Raw genomic sequence first — 15422 nt, 5'->3', positions numbered from 1 at the left:
CAAAACAACGGCCCGGCCCGGCAGCCTTTGCGCCCGCGCCCCGCCGCCACCTTCCCCGCTGCCGCTGCTCGGCGGGGCCCGCTCGGGGCGCGAGGTGGGCCCGGAGACCCTCCCCGGTCCCCGCCGCCGCCGCCGCCGCCATGAAGCTCCGCGTACGGCTGCAGAAGCGAACGGCGGCCCTGGAAGTGCAGGGGGCGGAGCCAACGCTGGGGGAGCTGCGCGCGCAGCTGCGCCTGGCCCTGCTGCCCGCCTGGGGGTACAGGTAGAGAGCGGAGCGAACCATCGCGAGGGGTGCCGGGGGGGAGGCGATGCCGACCGTGCGCGGCCCGGGCCGGCGGGGCCGTACCACGCGGTGCGGGGGGAGGGATCTGCCCCGGGCCTCGGGGCCGCGGTGCTGCCCCCTGCGGGGCGGGCGCGGCGCCGCTGCGGCGGCACCGCCCGGGCCCGGGGCGCGTCACGGGGCTTGCCATGGCCCGGCCCGGCCGCTTTACCCGGGCCACGGGACCGGCTGCCCGGGCTCCTGCAGGGCCTGGGACCCGGGCTGCTTCCCGGCTGGGCGCTGCCGAGCGGGAAGGCAAAACTTCGGGAGCGCTCAGCTCTGAAATGCGGATTGCAGCACGGTCAGAGCTGACTGAGATTTCCGCGCGGCGCTTAAGTTATGAAATGCTGCAGGGTCTCAGTTTTACACGTCTCTCAGGCTTCTTGGAGAATCTGGGATTAAGTTTCATAAACATTTTGTCTGTGAAGAACTCACGGCATCCTCCGTAGGAAAATGAATCACCTGTAAAGGGGAGCGTTTTCTGATGTTGGCTGCAGGGTTTGTGTGACAAACCTTTAATGAGGTCCGACGTGCTGGTGCTTCTCTGGTGATTCACACAGCAGTGGGGGCAGGAGAAATCTGAAGTTACTGCTTGTCTTGCCGCAGTGGGTGTATTTTTTAGCTACTACTGGGTAGCTGCTTCCCTGCTAACCAGTTTAATTTCTGTTGTTCTTTTTTTGGGGCCTGAAGCATCTTACCTTCTTACCGTCATTTGCAGCTAGCACTCTATAGGACACCTGCTGATCATTGAAATTAATGGTTAGCTTGATGAGAAAGCAGGTTGGTTGAATCTTCAACACTAATTATTTTTAAATAATCCGAGGCAGTAGTTTATTCAGATCTTCTTTTTCTAGCTGTGATATTTTCTATTTTGAAGGGCACTTGTGTGCTTTCCTTCCTAACTGTTTTATGAGCAGTTTCTGTAACTGAAGTTTTATTTACCAAGCAGCTACAGCAACTTATAATGTACTTGGTGAGAAACATGGGGGAAATAATTTCATATAACCTTTTTCCTCCCTCACTATTTCTTTTACATGTGGGTAATTAATAATGGATTAAGCCCCGTAGCACAATACTACTGTAATGTGCACTGTGCATTTCTAATTGTAGAATCATAGAATCACTAAGGTTGGACAAGGTCATCAAGTCTAATCTTTGACCAATCACCATCAGGTCAACTACACTCTAGCACCAATTGTTGTGTTGAGTGTGTGGCTATCCAGGTGCAGCCAACCACATTTCCTTACTTTTTTTTTTTTTTTTTTTAAATTATTTTGCAGTCCTGATACCACGTTTTCAATAACATTGAACAGAAAAGATGCCCTCACAGAGGATCAGAAGACCTTAGCATCATATGGGATTGTTTCTGGTGATTTGATATGCTTGTTACTAGAAGAGCCAGATGGACAACCTACCAGCCTACCTCCTCCTCCTTCTCCTCTTCCCTCACTTCAGAATGGTCATGAGCCATCCACCTTGACCCCCAACAAAAGTCAGGCCAACAGTCCAAAAGAAGAAGGGCAGAATGAGCAATCTGACAATGAGAAGGCTCAGGTGGAAGTTCAAGAGAGTGATGAAAGGGTAAGTACATGAGAATTTTCCTGTACAGCACAAGACAAAAAAGAAGGTATCTTGTTGTGTCAGTTGCTGTACTATATAGGAGTGAATTTCTTGAGAACATTTGGTTCCTTATACTTGTCTGATACATGCTCAGTTATTTGAATGGAAATTTTTCTCTATTCGTTGTATTATTACTGTGGCACAGAAGCTAGTTCAGAGAGCTCAAAGTGTTTCAGGTTTACAGGAGTAAATGTTTTTGCTGGAACATGCACTTATAAGGAAGTAAGGATTATGTTTCTTGCCTGCCTCAGTGCTATCTGCTTGAGGACCTGATTCTAGATTAGAGCAGATGCAACAGGGAGTCTCAAAGACAGGCTCTTTTTTCCCCCCCTTTCCTGACTCTTATGCTAGGTAAATCTGTTTACAGTTTTCATTCTACTTTTTTAAAATAAAGTGTCTGTATGTAGTTTTAGTTAATTAATAACATGCCATGATTTAGAAGAAAGGAAGCTACAATGAAGCCACAGTCTTCCTCAGGTGACAGCAGGTGCACTCCATTGATTTATTTATTTTTTTTTTTCTCCCTGTTGTTTAGGCTTGTTGTGTTTGTTGGCAGCCCAAGTTACCATTTTGGTTACTTGCCATGCAAATTGGCTAAGTTCAACTATAAGGTGATATTCTAGTGATTAAATTATTCCTGTGTATGTTGCAGAAATTCTGATGAAGGTTTAATGTATTATGATCACTTTGTCTTCAGTTAGTATATGCAATAAAGTGACAAACCTTTTCATGAAGGGTTTACATTATAAAGATTAAAAAATCCAAAGGTTTATATAAAATCCCAGTCCCCATCTGGAATGCTAGAAAATGGATGTGTAATGAATTTGTACAACTTGTATGCAAAATCAGGCTGGAATAAGTAGATGTATAATGTTGATGTATACAGGGGTGTAGTTTTCTGAACAAAAATATGTTTTGCTTTCTCCTGAAGGCAGGATCCAGCCTAGAATATCCTTCTGGATTAGTTCCAGAGGATGCTGACCTGGAAGAAGGTGCAGGTTCCTATCCCTCTGAACCCATGCTGTGCAGTGAAGCTGCTGATGGTGAAATACCCCATTCCTTAGAGATGCTCTACCTTTCTGCTGAGTGTACCAGTGCCACTGATGCCTTGATTGTTCTGGTTCATCTCCTCATGATGGAGACAGGCTATGTACCTCAGGTAGGTAGGGGCAGCACCAAGCAGGAATTTCTGGGTCATTGTGGGGAAGCTGTGAAATACGCAGGATTCATCTGAGGATCTGCTTCTGCCTTTTCCTATGTCAGCTGGGCTGCAGGGGCTGCTGAAGGATCATCTTCTCTAGCTTCCCTAAACAAAAAGGCTTCAGGCTAAAGACTGGAACAGCTTTCAGGTGTGGAAGAAGAGGCCTGTCCCTGTGTTTCTTTTGGTCCTCAGCCTCACTGGGACCCAGCTGAACCTCCCACTTCTTCCTTATACTGCAGAGCATGTGCAGATGTGCTTAGGTTGTAGCACTTCCCCAAAATACTGCCTTGAGTGTCGGTATCATCTCAATGATATTCTGTCACGTGGTGCTTTATGAGGCCAAGGTCTGCCAAAAAACTGTCTCTAATTCAATATTCAACTAAGTGTCAAGTTTGGCTTTGGTTTTACTAATCTATAGAGGTATCATTTTTGAGCACCTGTGGCAGTACGTGTGTACAATGTATGGGTTCACTTTTTCCCTTTGCATTTTATGTTTACTAATATGTCTGAATATGGAGAAAAAGACTTGGTCTCAGGCAGGTATTTAAATTCTCATCTTTTTTCTTGCAGTGAGGCTGACTAGGCACATGTGGGTGTCTGGTTGACCAATACCAATTTAATAAATCTGCTAAGTTCATTGCATCCCTATGATTTGAAATACAATGTTAAGAATATATTTGCCACTGGGCGTAAAGTTTGTTTATGGCAGTGAGCAGGCTTGGAGGTAGGGAAGATGATTCCCCTCCAGACTTAAGAGGAAAGAAAGAATCTACTTTTACTTGTGGTTACATTAAATTTGTATCAACATCTCTGATATTCCATCTGAGCCTTTTCATGCTGAAATTGACAGCAAACCTGTTAGTTGGCTCAGGTTTTCTAACTAACTTCAAACTATGATTCTTAAAGCCCTGTCAGATACTGTAAGTTCACAGAAAAGGTGTAAAACTTTTTTTTTTTTTTTTTTTTTGTACAGAAAATTAATTATGTGCAGGAGTTTTCAGAATGCTGAAATGGATGACAGAATGAAGGATGTGTCTCAAAGAAATAGGTGTGAGTGCTCACTGAATGTTTGTTCCTAACAGGATAAAAATTACTGGACGTTACTTGGATTTGCTGTTAGTTGTGGGGAAAATATGTATAATCATACATATTCATAATCACTGTGTCATTAGGACTGACCTAAGAGTTGAATTGCGAGCATCATTTTGCCATTTCCTAACCTCTAATCCTTTTCTCACCCCTCAGCATTGGTACATTGCAGAAGCCTGACAGCGTGTTTGTTATCTCTTTACATTTGTAGGGTATAGAAGCCAAGGTAGTCTCTATGCCAGAGAAATGGAGAGGGAATGGTGTTTATAAACTACAGTACACACATCCCCTTTGTGGAGAAGGTTCTGCTGGTTTGACTTGTGTACCTCTGGGAGATCTTATTGCTATTAATGGTAAGTCAGTCAAGTCTTCACCCTGGATGCACATTCCTAGGTATCACCATTGTTTAGGAAGAGAAAACTTAAGTGTGCTTTTGTGTGTTTTGAACTGCACCGTTATTACTTGGGTTGCTGAGGTGCAGAAGATGCCACTTCTGATGCTGAATAGTCTTGGCATTTCCATTCTTTGTGTTAAATGTTTCATTCCCTCTTGTTGTAACAGATTAATCCTTCAGCTGGCCTTTTTGTTGCAATATTGTAGAAATATGTTTGTTGTCTCATTTCATAGGAATGTTGTACACATTGCCAGACATGACGGAAGTAGATTTGCTTCAGCTACAATGTTTTGGCTTCTTTTATGATTTTTGCAAGACTTACAACTTCCAGACTATGTATTACTTCAGTAATGATGTGGTCTTTGTTGTCTCTGTGTTTTAAATTTTGAAATGTCTTTCTTATCTTTGTAGCAACATTAAAAATCAATGAAGAGATTAAAAGTGTTAAGAGAATCCAGCTATTGCCGTCATCCTTTGTTTGCTTTCAGGACCCAGGTATGCCTGAGCTATTGATCTCATAGTAGTAAACTGAAAAGTAAAGAAGGGACACAGTGGGTAAGAATATGCTTTAGTAGAGCACCAAATAAATACAGAATAGCAAAAAAGAATAAAAATATGGTTACCATTTAGGTTAGTCATAACTTTGTGGTTAAAGGAATTCAGGGTGTAGCCATTTACTCACACTTTGTTGTTAGCACAAATTGTATTGGATTAAAAATATAAGGAAAGAACCTTGCAAAGCTCAGTTTATCCTTTGGCCTGTTATTTATGAGGTCCTAGGCATATGTGTGGATCTCTGGGGCAGTGCTGGGTGATATCCATTTTCTGCCTGGCAGCTCAGGATGTCAGAGGTTGGTGGTACCTAAACTCTTCTTGTGACTCTGTAGTTGTTAAATTCTTTTTTGTCAGAAAACATGTGCTGACCGCATAGGTTTCTCCAGAGTGCTAAAATGAGAGAGGAGAGAAGGGCAGATCCTTGTGAATCCTTGTGAGAACAGACCTTACCATCCTTATATTCTCTGAAGGATATGAGTTGCTTTATTGGCAGTCCAGACTGACTCAATTTCCTGTGTTCTGTGTAGTCCCTGATGTAAAAGTCTAATTGAAGGGTTGTAGAAGAACTGAGTGCTGAAATGTGTCCAGTATAACAGTAAAGTCCTCTTGCTCTTCTTTCTTCAGAGAACAGAATGGAAGAATACTTCTGTCAGAGAAATGAAGGTTGCAGGCTTTTAGAACATAGACGCATGTTAGGCAGGAGCTTTGAAATCTGACAAAGGAAGCTGTGACAGCTTGAGAGTCAGTTTGTTTCCAGAGAACTCAATTCTTTCACTTAACTGTGCCTTTCACTTAACTGTGCCAAAGAGAAGGCTTAGCCTAAGTTTATCAATGACTGACTTGTTGCAGGATAATTACACTCTAGCTGCAGAGCTGCTCCCATCAAAATCACAAGCAGATTAAAGTTGTGCTTATAAGGAAACTGTAATTTTTACTTAATTTTTGCATTATAACCTCTTGAAATTAAGCTTTTTCCCTCTCTTCTTTGATAGAGAAGGTTGCGGGTGTTTACAAAGACCTTCAGAAATTATCCCGTCTCTTTAAAGACCAGCTGGTTTACTCTCTCCTGGCTGCTGCGCGACAAGGTGAGAGAAAATATTTACAATTAGGATGGTACTTAATTTTTGAGGATGGAAGGAAGGGAGTCAATCTAAAGCTCTGAAGGGAGAGTGTTGGAAGCAGCTGTTCAGTGATAGGCATACAAACAGTAAGTATAAAGTAAAATATACATTCTAAAGAAATCATATTAATCTTTGTAACTCAGAAAATGTTAATATAATTCTGGTTTTAAATTTTGATGGCTCTAGTCTGACTTCAGAGATGGAAATGGAGTGGCTGTTTTCCCTGCATAATGATGAGGAAATCACGATAATTTTGTAGCAGTAGTTCTGTAGTTTTTATCTATTTCTTTGTCAAAACAGAAAAAAATTTTAGGATCATGTTTGGAAGTCTGACCTCAGGAATGATCTTGTTAGGAGCTGGTCACTGAGGGCTTGGAAAGGATGGTGGGAAGTAACCCAGGCAGGTGTTCGTGAAGCAGTAGGAAGTCAGGCTTTCTCTGCATAGTTACTGTCATAAAAGGTCTCAGCTTTGTATTCTGAAGACAGTGGAATTCCCTTTAGACTCAGTGCATGAAAAGATTTTAGGCGAAGCGTGTCCTCTATATTTGTGGTTTTTGCAGGCTCGTGGAATTTGGCAGGTCTTTTTTTCTTTACTTGTTTCTTTGCTCTATAGCCTATACACATAATTTGGTGTGTGGAATGTTTCTTAGGCGTAGTCCTCAATATAAAATGTCAGTTGCCCTATTTTGTGCACCTTTTAAGTGTAGCTAGAATTGCAAGAGGTCTGTTTCGCAAGGAGTCACATCACAGTAGTTGCTCAGAACAGTGATGTAACTCAGGCATCAAAGGGAGAGGATGTAAGGGAAAGATTATAATGTTCTTTCTTTCTTCTAGTGTCTTTAGAGATGAAAACACTACCTAAGTGATGTCAAGTTTACTCAATTTTTTCTGAACTTTCTTTCTCCTTTCTGTAGCTTTGAATTTGCCGGATGTGTTTGGGTTAGTGGTCCTTCCTCTTGAGCTCAAGCTTCGCATTTTCAGACTCCTGGATGTCCGTTCCCTCATCTCTCTCTCCGCTGTTTGCCGTGATCTCTACACAGCTTCCAATGACCAGCTTCTCTGGAGGTTTATGTATCTGCGGGATTTCCGAGGTAATGTTGAGGCAAATCTTTTTCTAATTACATTCTCATGTTAACAGAGGGATTAATTCTGACAGGTTTTGATAAGAGTCTCCTCAGGCAACCAATAATGATATTGAAACATGTTGAGTGAATGCAGTTGTTTATGATACTAATCAGTACAGTTGGTCAGGTGTGATTCAGGTGGATATAGAGTTTTCTGCTGAGGAAAATGGTTGGCAATCTTCTGAGCCATTATTGCTGCTCCACATGGTTCTTCCCATCATGTGGTGCAGGCTTTCCTTGTCTTCATCCGTTTCCTTTGCTACCTTGGTGTATTGGCTACTGCAGATATTAGGAAATGGAGGGAAGATACATTCCTACTTCAATTTCTCACAAGAGAGTAAAGAAGCAAAGGTAATCAAGGGAAGTGCTGTCAGAAGGCAAAGGCAGAAACTGTGTTTCTGGGATTTCTCTATTTAGTAACATTTGGAGATTATGCTTTTTGTGGAATGGGTGTGCAAGTAGATTACCTATCAAATGAACCTGGAGCTTTATATTTTCTAAGATGCATTATCTTTAGAAAAATATGTGTTGACCAAATGCGCTTTTCGTATCTTGATTATTCTTTGAATTCTGATAAACTACAGGTCTCGGTGGCACAAGATCTGTTTTCTTAATTCTTTCCTTCTCTTTGTAGATCCTGTTGCAAGGCCTCGTGACACAGACTGGAAAGAAGTAGGTGGCTTTTTTATATAATATCTCTGAGGTCAGTCTCTGTTTGAGAATTAAGTATAGACTTTGGGAGGCAGTAGCTTCGAGTTAAAATTTAGCTTAAAATTGTGGTGTTCTGTGTATGCGTGTTGGTCAGACTAGTGGAAAGGAGCATCAACAAGTTACATGGTGCATGCTCAGACTGGGGGTTAGAGATCTTCCAAGGATGCTGTGCCTGGTCTTTGGTGGGCAGGGGAATTGCTGCTTGGGGTTTTCAAACTGGTGAGGAGCACTTTTTTGAGAAGTGCTGTAAAACTGAATGCAGTAGCTGAAGCTGGAACACTTAGAGAGCTTTAAAATGCTTTTTTTTCTGTCCGCAGCTATACAAGAAAAAGTTGAAACAGAAGAAGGAGGCCCTGAGATGGAGGCACATGATGCTTCTGCCCCCTATACCTCATCCAATCCCCTTTCATCCCAACCCATTCTATCCTAATCCCTTTCCACCCAACCCATTCCCATCAAATCCAATCTATCCCCCAATGATTATTGGGGGAGAATATGATGAGAGACCAACACTTCCATATGTTGGAGACCCAATTAACTCACTCATTCCTGGCCAGGGAGAAGCACCAGGTCAGTTTCCTCCATTCAGACCACATTTTGACCCAATTGGCTCCCTGCCTGGAGCAAACCCTACGCTTCCAGGACGAGTTGGTCCCAGTGACAGGTTTCCACCTCGACCCAGCCGGGGCCGCCCCATGGACATTCGCCGTGCATTCATTTGATTGCTGCTTTTTGTTGCGGGGAGTTCTGTAGTTGCTGAGCTTGCTTTCTAACTGCAGGAGGCTGCAAATCCCAGGCACTAACAGCTGCCATCAGATTGTGTCAAGAACATGTGTGCATGGTGATGTCCCAGCCGCAGAGGCTGGGTTTGTTTTGTGCTCTGGTAGTGCTGTACCACCTGGCACTTAAGGTCTGTTCCTCGAAGAGCTACTTAAAGCAGTTTGTTCTGCTGCCCCGCTCCTTGCCCTTAATCGTCTGTGAAGTGCTATAGAGACCAGAAGACCGGCCAAATCCTTACTGCATCAGATAAACAGCACTTTAAACACAAACCCTCTAGTTGTCTGTCTTATTTGGAGAGTTTTACTGAATTGCCAGTGTGAAAGGTTTTGTTTAAAATTTACCTGGCTAATTAATAATCTTTATTAACAAACAAGTTACCACATAGAACAGGATACTGCCACTGTTATGGTAGATGTGTGTTCATGTAAATTTTTAAAGGTGTTGTTTCCTTTTCCTTTAATATTTTATTAGGTAAAATGCGTTTTGTATTGTTATTTAATGCACAAAGAATACAGCAAAGGGATTTTCTTTACAATAGAAATATTAGAACACAATTCATTTTACAAACAATTGAGTAAAGTCATGCTACAGTGCAACTCAGAAGTCTAAGCAAAAGCAGAGCAATTTTACAAAGAATCAGCAGCAAAACTTTTGACTTTTTCCTTGACTTTGCAAATAAGGATCTGTAGTACATGACTGCATTTACTGTGTTTGAACTAAAAGTGTTGCAAAGATGCATCTTCCTATCTGATGTACTTAAAGAATTAAATAGGCTAACCTGGTTGCAGTGGGAATGGGATCAACAACAACATGAGAAGCAGAATGAGTTCTGACTTCAGTAAATTCCATTTAATTCCATTACTTAAGTGTCAGATGATATCTTGCCTAAAAGAAATGTGTCATAGCATGTTATGAGCACCATTCAAGTGTTGTCTTATTAACTAATGAGGAGCTAATTAGACCACTGTTAAAGTTTCCTGATAAGACCTGCAAGCTGATGCTGGAGCTCAAATAAAGGAAGACTGGAATGACTAAACTTTGGTAGAACTTTTAATTTCTTATGTATTTTTTAAGATGTGTTTCTATAAATGTGAATGGTACTAATGACTGTTGTGACAACTGACATTATTTTCTAAAACATTTTGGGAATTCCAGCTGTGGAAATGGAATGACATTTCCTGTTAAATACAAGCTATTTAATCAGTAATACTTATGTGCTTTTTCAGATGAGATTTCAGTTGTTCGTCTTCTTGTTTTGTATAAAATCAGCTGACTTCAGTAAGGTCAGGGAGTTTTGCTAGTGGAAGTAAAATATAATACTTTATTTTGCTGTCAAAAGTTGTGTTGTTTCTTTCTTCCTTTTCTACTTCACAGAGATAGTTTTCCTTTGCGACCAAGATTAGCCTTATTTTTTAACATTTGCCATCAGTGGCTGAATTGCCTTGTTCCAAAAGCATTTTCACCAGTGAAATGTATAGTCAGATCTCTTGGTGTTAGCAGAAATTCTTTATATTCCACTGACTATAAAAAAGAAAAGTCTCCACTGTATTGGTACTGCACCATTTTGTCCTTGTGATGAATGCTTCAGCAATGCATAAATAATATTCAGATAAGGTTACAGACCTTCAACTGATAAAATAATTCGTAACTTAGCCTCTTCCTTTTTTCCAAGCTATTTCTGGGAACAGCAATCACATAATGCACGTGAGAAGTTAATTTGTTGGTGCCAGTGGTACTCACATTGCCAGTGCCTTGATGACAGTCACATGATTTGCCCTGCTGCTCCGGAATTGTGCCCTCTTTGCCATGAAGACAAGCATGAAGTCATACTTTGGCCAGGCTGATGCCGGAGGCTCAGTTTATCCTGGATTTTGTCACTGAAATGTTTGTTTCTGAAGTAATGCACTCAACCCTTTTACACACACCCCACTAAGTGACCTGAAGATATTCCTTCCCTTTTTCTGTTGTCCTTCACGTTCTAGTAAAGGTGTTGTGAGTCAAAGATTAGGAGACCTGACTTAGCTGAAACTGTAAAGTTCCTTAAAGAGGAGTTCCTATTACTCATAAAACAGGATATAAAGTATCTCAGGACCAACAGTATAAAATTAGAAGACAAAACAGAAGAAATGCTTGAAAACTAGCTGCTTGCTTTATTTGCCAGCTTTTAAGTCAAGTGTGTGCAAATGATAAAGGAAATAAAAAAGATGAAATGCCTTAAGCTGAGTATTCCTTACCTGTACTATTCATCAGTATCTAGCACTGTAAAGGTTGCTACCGAGTCACTTGGAAATAAGGAACTATTTTCCTTCGCTTTTCTGTGTATTATTTTATCTTATTAATGAAACTTTAAGCCAACCAGATGAAGCAGCTGAGCCATGCACAAGATGTAAGGTCTTGGACACCTGCTTCCTTAGTGGAAGACTGTAAAATACCGCTGCGTTTACAAGGAGGACTGCCGTTCTTTTGGACCTTAGCTTGCCTGGGAATGTGTGCTCCGTTCCTCTTGAAATACCACACCTAGCTATGACAAGAAAGTCAAGGTGTTCTTTAGGAAACAGCAAAATGTAAACTAATTTTCTAGGTGGTGGATATGGTTGGGGGTTGTAGCTGTGTCCCAGCTACTTCTTGGGCTGGACCTAAACACACAAACCTATTCATGTTTCCTGGCTTCCATGTGAAGAAAATCAAAGCAAATAGGACAAAAGAAGCTTTGACCGGGTGCTCAGTTTTCACATCTGTGTGAGAAAGATCCCAAGGTGAGCTGTGGGGCTTTTGTGCCCTGTGATTTAAATATAGCTTCTGTACCAGTTTTTTTCTGTTGTTTTCTTCCTGCCCCTGCTGTTATATTTAGGTACCTAAATGCCTCTTGGGTATACCTTAATTTCCCATTCTCGTTAAAGGAGAATACCTCTTCTCTTTTTCTAGCATGTAGGAATTTTGGAGTAGAAAGCCAGCATCAAAGGTGATAACTTGAAGATGGGATGATGCATTTGTGAATCTCCTGCTAGCCACATCTAGTATGTTAACATTATGGCTATAGACGAGAATTGTACTGTTGGGATAGTTACAGGACGCAAGAGATTTTCATCATCCTAACTTTGGAAATCAACTAAGTGTTTTAAAGCATTTCTGTGAATAGAATTGAAGCTGCTTTTTCAGGACCTATGAACTAATTAAATTAAGCTGAGAGTGCCTGTTGTTTGTACTTGATGTTGCAACTTAAAGCCAGACGGTGAGATGTGATTCTGTTTGCTTGTCCCTTGAAAGGTGACAGCTGGGAGCTGTAGGCAAATGAAGAGATTGAGTCTCTGCTGGGTATCAAAAGCTGACAGGTACTATCCTGTTCCTGTGGTCTGTCAGGGGACAAATGCAGTGTTCAAATGCAGCCTCAGTAAATGAGCCAGCTGTTGCATTTTCAGTGACGAACTGCTGTCGATTTATGGGGCCATGCTGTACTAGTCACCATTCCTTTTTTGTTTATGTTGTGTTGGTGAGGGAATCATGGAGTTTCAGGGGATAAAGCAATTGAGGATTCTTGCAGTAAACTTTCATTTCTATCTGGTGACCATTTAGTAGGGAAAGGCATAAACCATGCTGAGGGATGTGTTAAAGAAGGAAATCCTCTCCTGTCAGGGTTGTTTTACCCCTTCTCCATATAGTGAAGCCTGTTAATCTGCTTCTTTTGCCAGTGGGACACTGCTTGCTCAAGGCCATTTCTCACTCTTTTATTGCTCCTGGAGACTGCAAACCAGCAGGAAGTGTTTTTTTTTTTTTTTTTTTCCTCAGATGATGACACATATTATGATGCTACATTGTAAACTACTTATCAAACCCTGAAGGAGAGCACAGAACTGAGGAAAACAAAACAGAAGACAAACCATCAGAGAGTAGGGTGGTTCTGTAATACTGAATTTGAGGTATAAATCATTGATCCAGATGAGTCTCTTGAGGGACTTTCAATCTGGAAAAGCTATGCTGTTACTTGCCATTTTATGTGCAAAGGCCTGCTCAGGGGTGGGTCATACAAGGTCCAGATGACTTCATTGGGTTTGGATGTTCATTACAGGTGCTATGCAGGAAGGATTTCCTTGTTTGGCTTTATTCCCACCAGTGAATCGTAAGATCCAAGATGGCAAATGCAGCTGTTGCTTTTGCTGCTTTGGGTATCTCCCTGTTTAAGTGACAGCAAAGATCTGGGCCATTGTCTCAAGTATTTTTTTTAACTTACTGATCTCCCTGGGTATTCCTAAATGTCATCACGGTGAGGTTGCCAAGGGAAGCACAAAGCCAAGTCCAGCCTCAGAACTGCATGCTGAGGAGGTGGGATGAGGATTGACACCTGCATTAGGTCCAAACAGACCTCCCAGGGTGCAAGGGGTAGGCTCTCAGCTGGTATAAATAGCTATAAATATGTGGATTTACCCAGGGTGGGTGAGCTTTTTCAATCATGAACACAGCTTGTGTGGGGTTTGTCATGTCCCAGTATATGTGCACAGACACAGCTTCCTTCAGTGTTGCAGGCTTAGAGGGAAAGCACATCAGCAAAGATCCATCTCTGTCTTCTCTGGAAGAATAATTGTTGGGAGTCGTCAGGGAGAAACAGTACTGATGGTTACCTGCTTGGGACAATCCCATACATGCCCTCCTGTGGCTTGGTGTCTCAGGAAGGACCCAGGTCATCTTGTTTGAGAAGTATAATTTTCCAGTTCTGTTGCACGTTTGTCACCTTCCACTCATTTTGCATTCACCCCAGCAAAGTCTGTGGGAATTCAAGGCAGGAGACAGGATTTCATTCCATCTCTGTGTGCATTCAGTATTATGGAACACTCAGCACACAACTATGTGCACTTCATCAGCTCTGCTATTAATTAACCGTGTTCCTGAGGGACATACACAGCCAGATGTGACCAAGTCACCAAAGTGCTTGGAGCTTAGCTGGATTTTGTCTGGAATTTGTGTGAACTGTGTATGTGAACCCTGGTGTTTTCAGGGGCAGGGGAAGAAATTGTTTTTTTGTGTGGAAGACCCATTTCTTAGGTTATTTTTGAACTAAGGCTACAGGGTTAGAACATGACATTTTTCTCTCAGAACTTGGGAATCACACACAGGGGACATAAATGCAAGGCATGAAACAGAGATGTTTTATCTGCTATGAACAGAGTGATCTGGAACAAAGCAGCAGTCCATCTGGCTGACCTGCTTGTGTGATCTTTGGTTGCTTACTGATGCCTGGTACTGTATTTATCTTGAGCGTAGTTTTGCTCTGAAAATTGACCTTTTATGAAGTCAGTATAATGAAATTCCACAGTTCACTGGATGCTCAAGCATGCTTACTTTGTCAGTCAATGGATACTTATTCTTGACTCTGCACGTGTGTTTCTGAAAGAAGCCTAATTTTTTTAGCTTGACCTTAACAAGAATTCAGTAATTGGAAGTTAACAATTGAATTGACTATATACAGATCAAAATGAAACCCAGTTTGCACTGTCATAACTGTGTTGACTTCACAGGGGTTAGCAAGAGAGTAAAATTTGCTTTACAGCTCAGTCATTTGAACAGATGTGATTCTTATTATGCACAAAACCCAATGAAATAGTGACACTTTTATACAGTCACTTTTCAGACCGTTATTAGAATATTTTCTTTGTATTAAAACAACTATAGTTTTCTAAATTCCCTTTACCCAGGTGTTAGTTGTAAATCGCTGGGTTCATTGAGTGTATTCCAGGATGACATCAGATATGACATAATGTAGAGTGAGGGCTGACAAAAGCACAAATCCAGCTGCAGGACTGTTAATCAGAAAACAGGCTAGCAAATGATTTCCTCAGGTTGCGGATGGTCTCAGCTTTTGCTTCATCTTCAGTGGCATTTCCTCGCTGAGTTGAGTCAGATACGCTGAAGCTGTTTGTCAGGGATTGTGATTTGCTGAAAGGGAAAACAGAGTTCAGTCTCAGCAGGAGAAGGTGGGAATTCAAAGCTGGTTACTCATGCTTTGTGTTTCATCACACAGACAAATGCAAGGATAAAAGGACAGGTTGGCATGGAAAATATCCATGTGCTAAGACATCCAGGAATGGGGGAGGTGGGACAGAATGGGGCATGGGCCAGTGGCTCAGTCCAAACTGGTAAGTGTTGATGAAAACATCTGACTAGAAGTATGCAATTGCCATTTGGTGAAGCTGTTGTGAGAAATCCTTAAGTAATTTCACTACTAATACAGAAGAATGGATTAGTATTAGGGGTAACCTGTCTCTCATCAGCCTTACTAGGAATGATGGTCTTGGCCTTTCAGCTGTGATAGCACCAGAGGCTGGGTAAGTTGGTATCCAGACCTCCAACAATGTGTGCTGTTTCCTGCCCTCCCCAGCCAGTCTGCTCTGACTGTCAACTCTCTAATGCAGGTCTTGGGGCTGACCACACTGCTCCTTCTGGCTGTGTATCTGCTAGTGGTCAAGTTCAGATCAGAACTGTGCTTTTGAAGTAAATGTGCCGATATTCCCTGTTA

The 15422-nt window shown here is 41.9% G+C and overlaps 2 protein-coding genes across 2 annotated transcripts in view; one reads left to right on the top strand and one right to left on the bottom strand.

The window, feature by feature from the left end:
* Window positions 1-10252, top strand: FBXO7 (F-box protein 7). Its single transcript, XM_040062904.2, has 9 exons — window positions 1-262; window positions 1600-1900; window positions 2871-3098; window positions 4441-4582; window positions 5035-5118; window positions 6171-6263; window positions 7214-7390; window positions 8058-8095; window positions 8452-10252. The coding sequence occupies exons 1-9, from the start codon at window positions 141-143 to the stop codon at window positions 8854-8856; spliced, it is 1590 nt and encodes a 529-aa protein (XP_039918838.1). The 5' UTR covers window positions 1-140; the 3' UTR covers window positions 8857-10252.
* SYN3 (synapsin III) overlaps window positions 9356-15422 on the bottom strand; it is a 195984-nt gene continuing 189917 nt past the window's right edge. The window contains exon 14 of the mRNA XM_040062902.1: window positions 9356-14842. Coding sequence (XP_039918836.1) covers window positions 14710-14842 — 133 coding nt within the window. The 3' untranslated portion in view covers window positions 9356-14709. The remainder of the gene's footprint in view (window positions 14843-15422) is intronic.

Source organism: Hirundo rustica, chromosome 4 (genome assembly GCF_015227805.2).
Source record: "Hirundo rustica isolate bHirRus1 chromosome 4, bHirRus1.pri.v3, whole genome shotgun sequence".
NCBI classification, from domain to species: domain Eukaryota; kingdom Metazoa; phylum Chordata; class Aves; order Passeriformes; family Hirundinidae; genus Hirundo; species Hirundo rustica.
This window is presented reverse-complemented; position numbering and strand designations above follow the sequence as displayed.

Coding starts and splice junctions, on each gene's coding strand:
- FBXO7 (XM_040062904.2), top strand. CDS start 141: ATGAAGCTCCGCGTACGGCTGCAGAAGCGAACGGCGGCCCTGGAAGTG. Junction 1,901..2,870: donor TTCAAGAGAGTGATGAAAGG/GTAAGTACATGA, acceptor TTTCTCCTGAAG/GCAGGATCCAGCCTAGAATA. Junction 6,264..7,213: donor CCTGGCTGCTGCGCGACAAG/GTGAGAGAAAAT, acceptor TCCTTTCTGTAG/CTTTGAATTTGCCGGATGTG.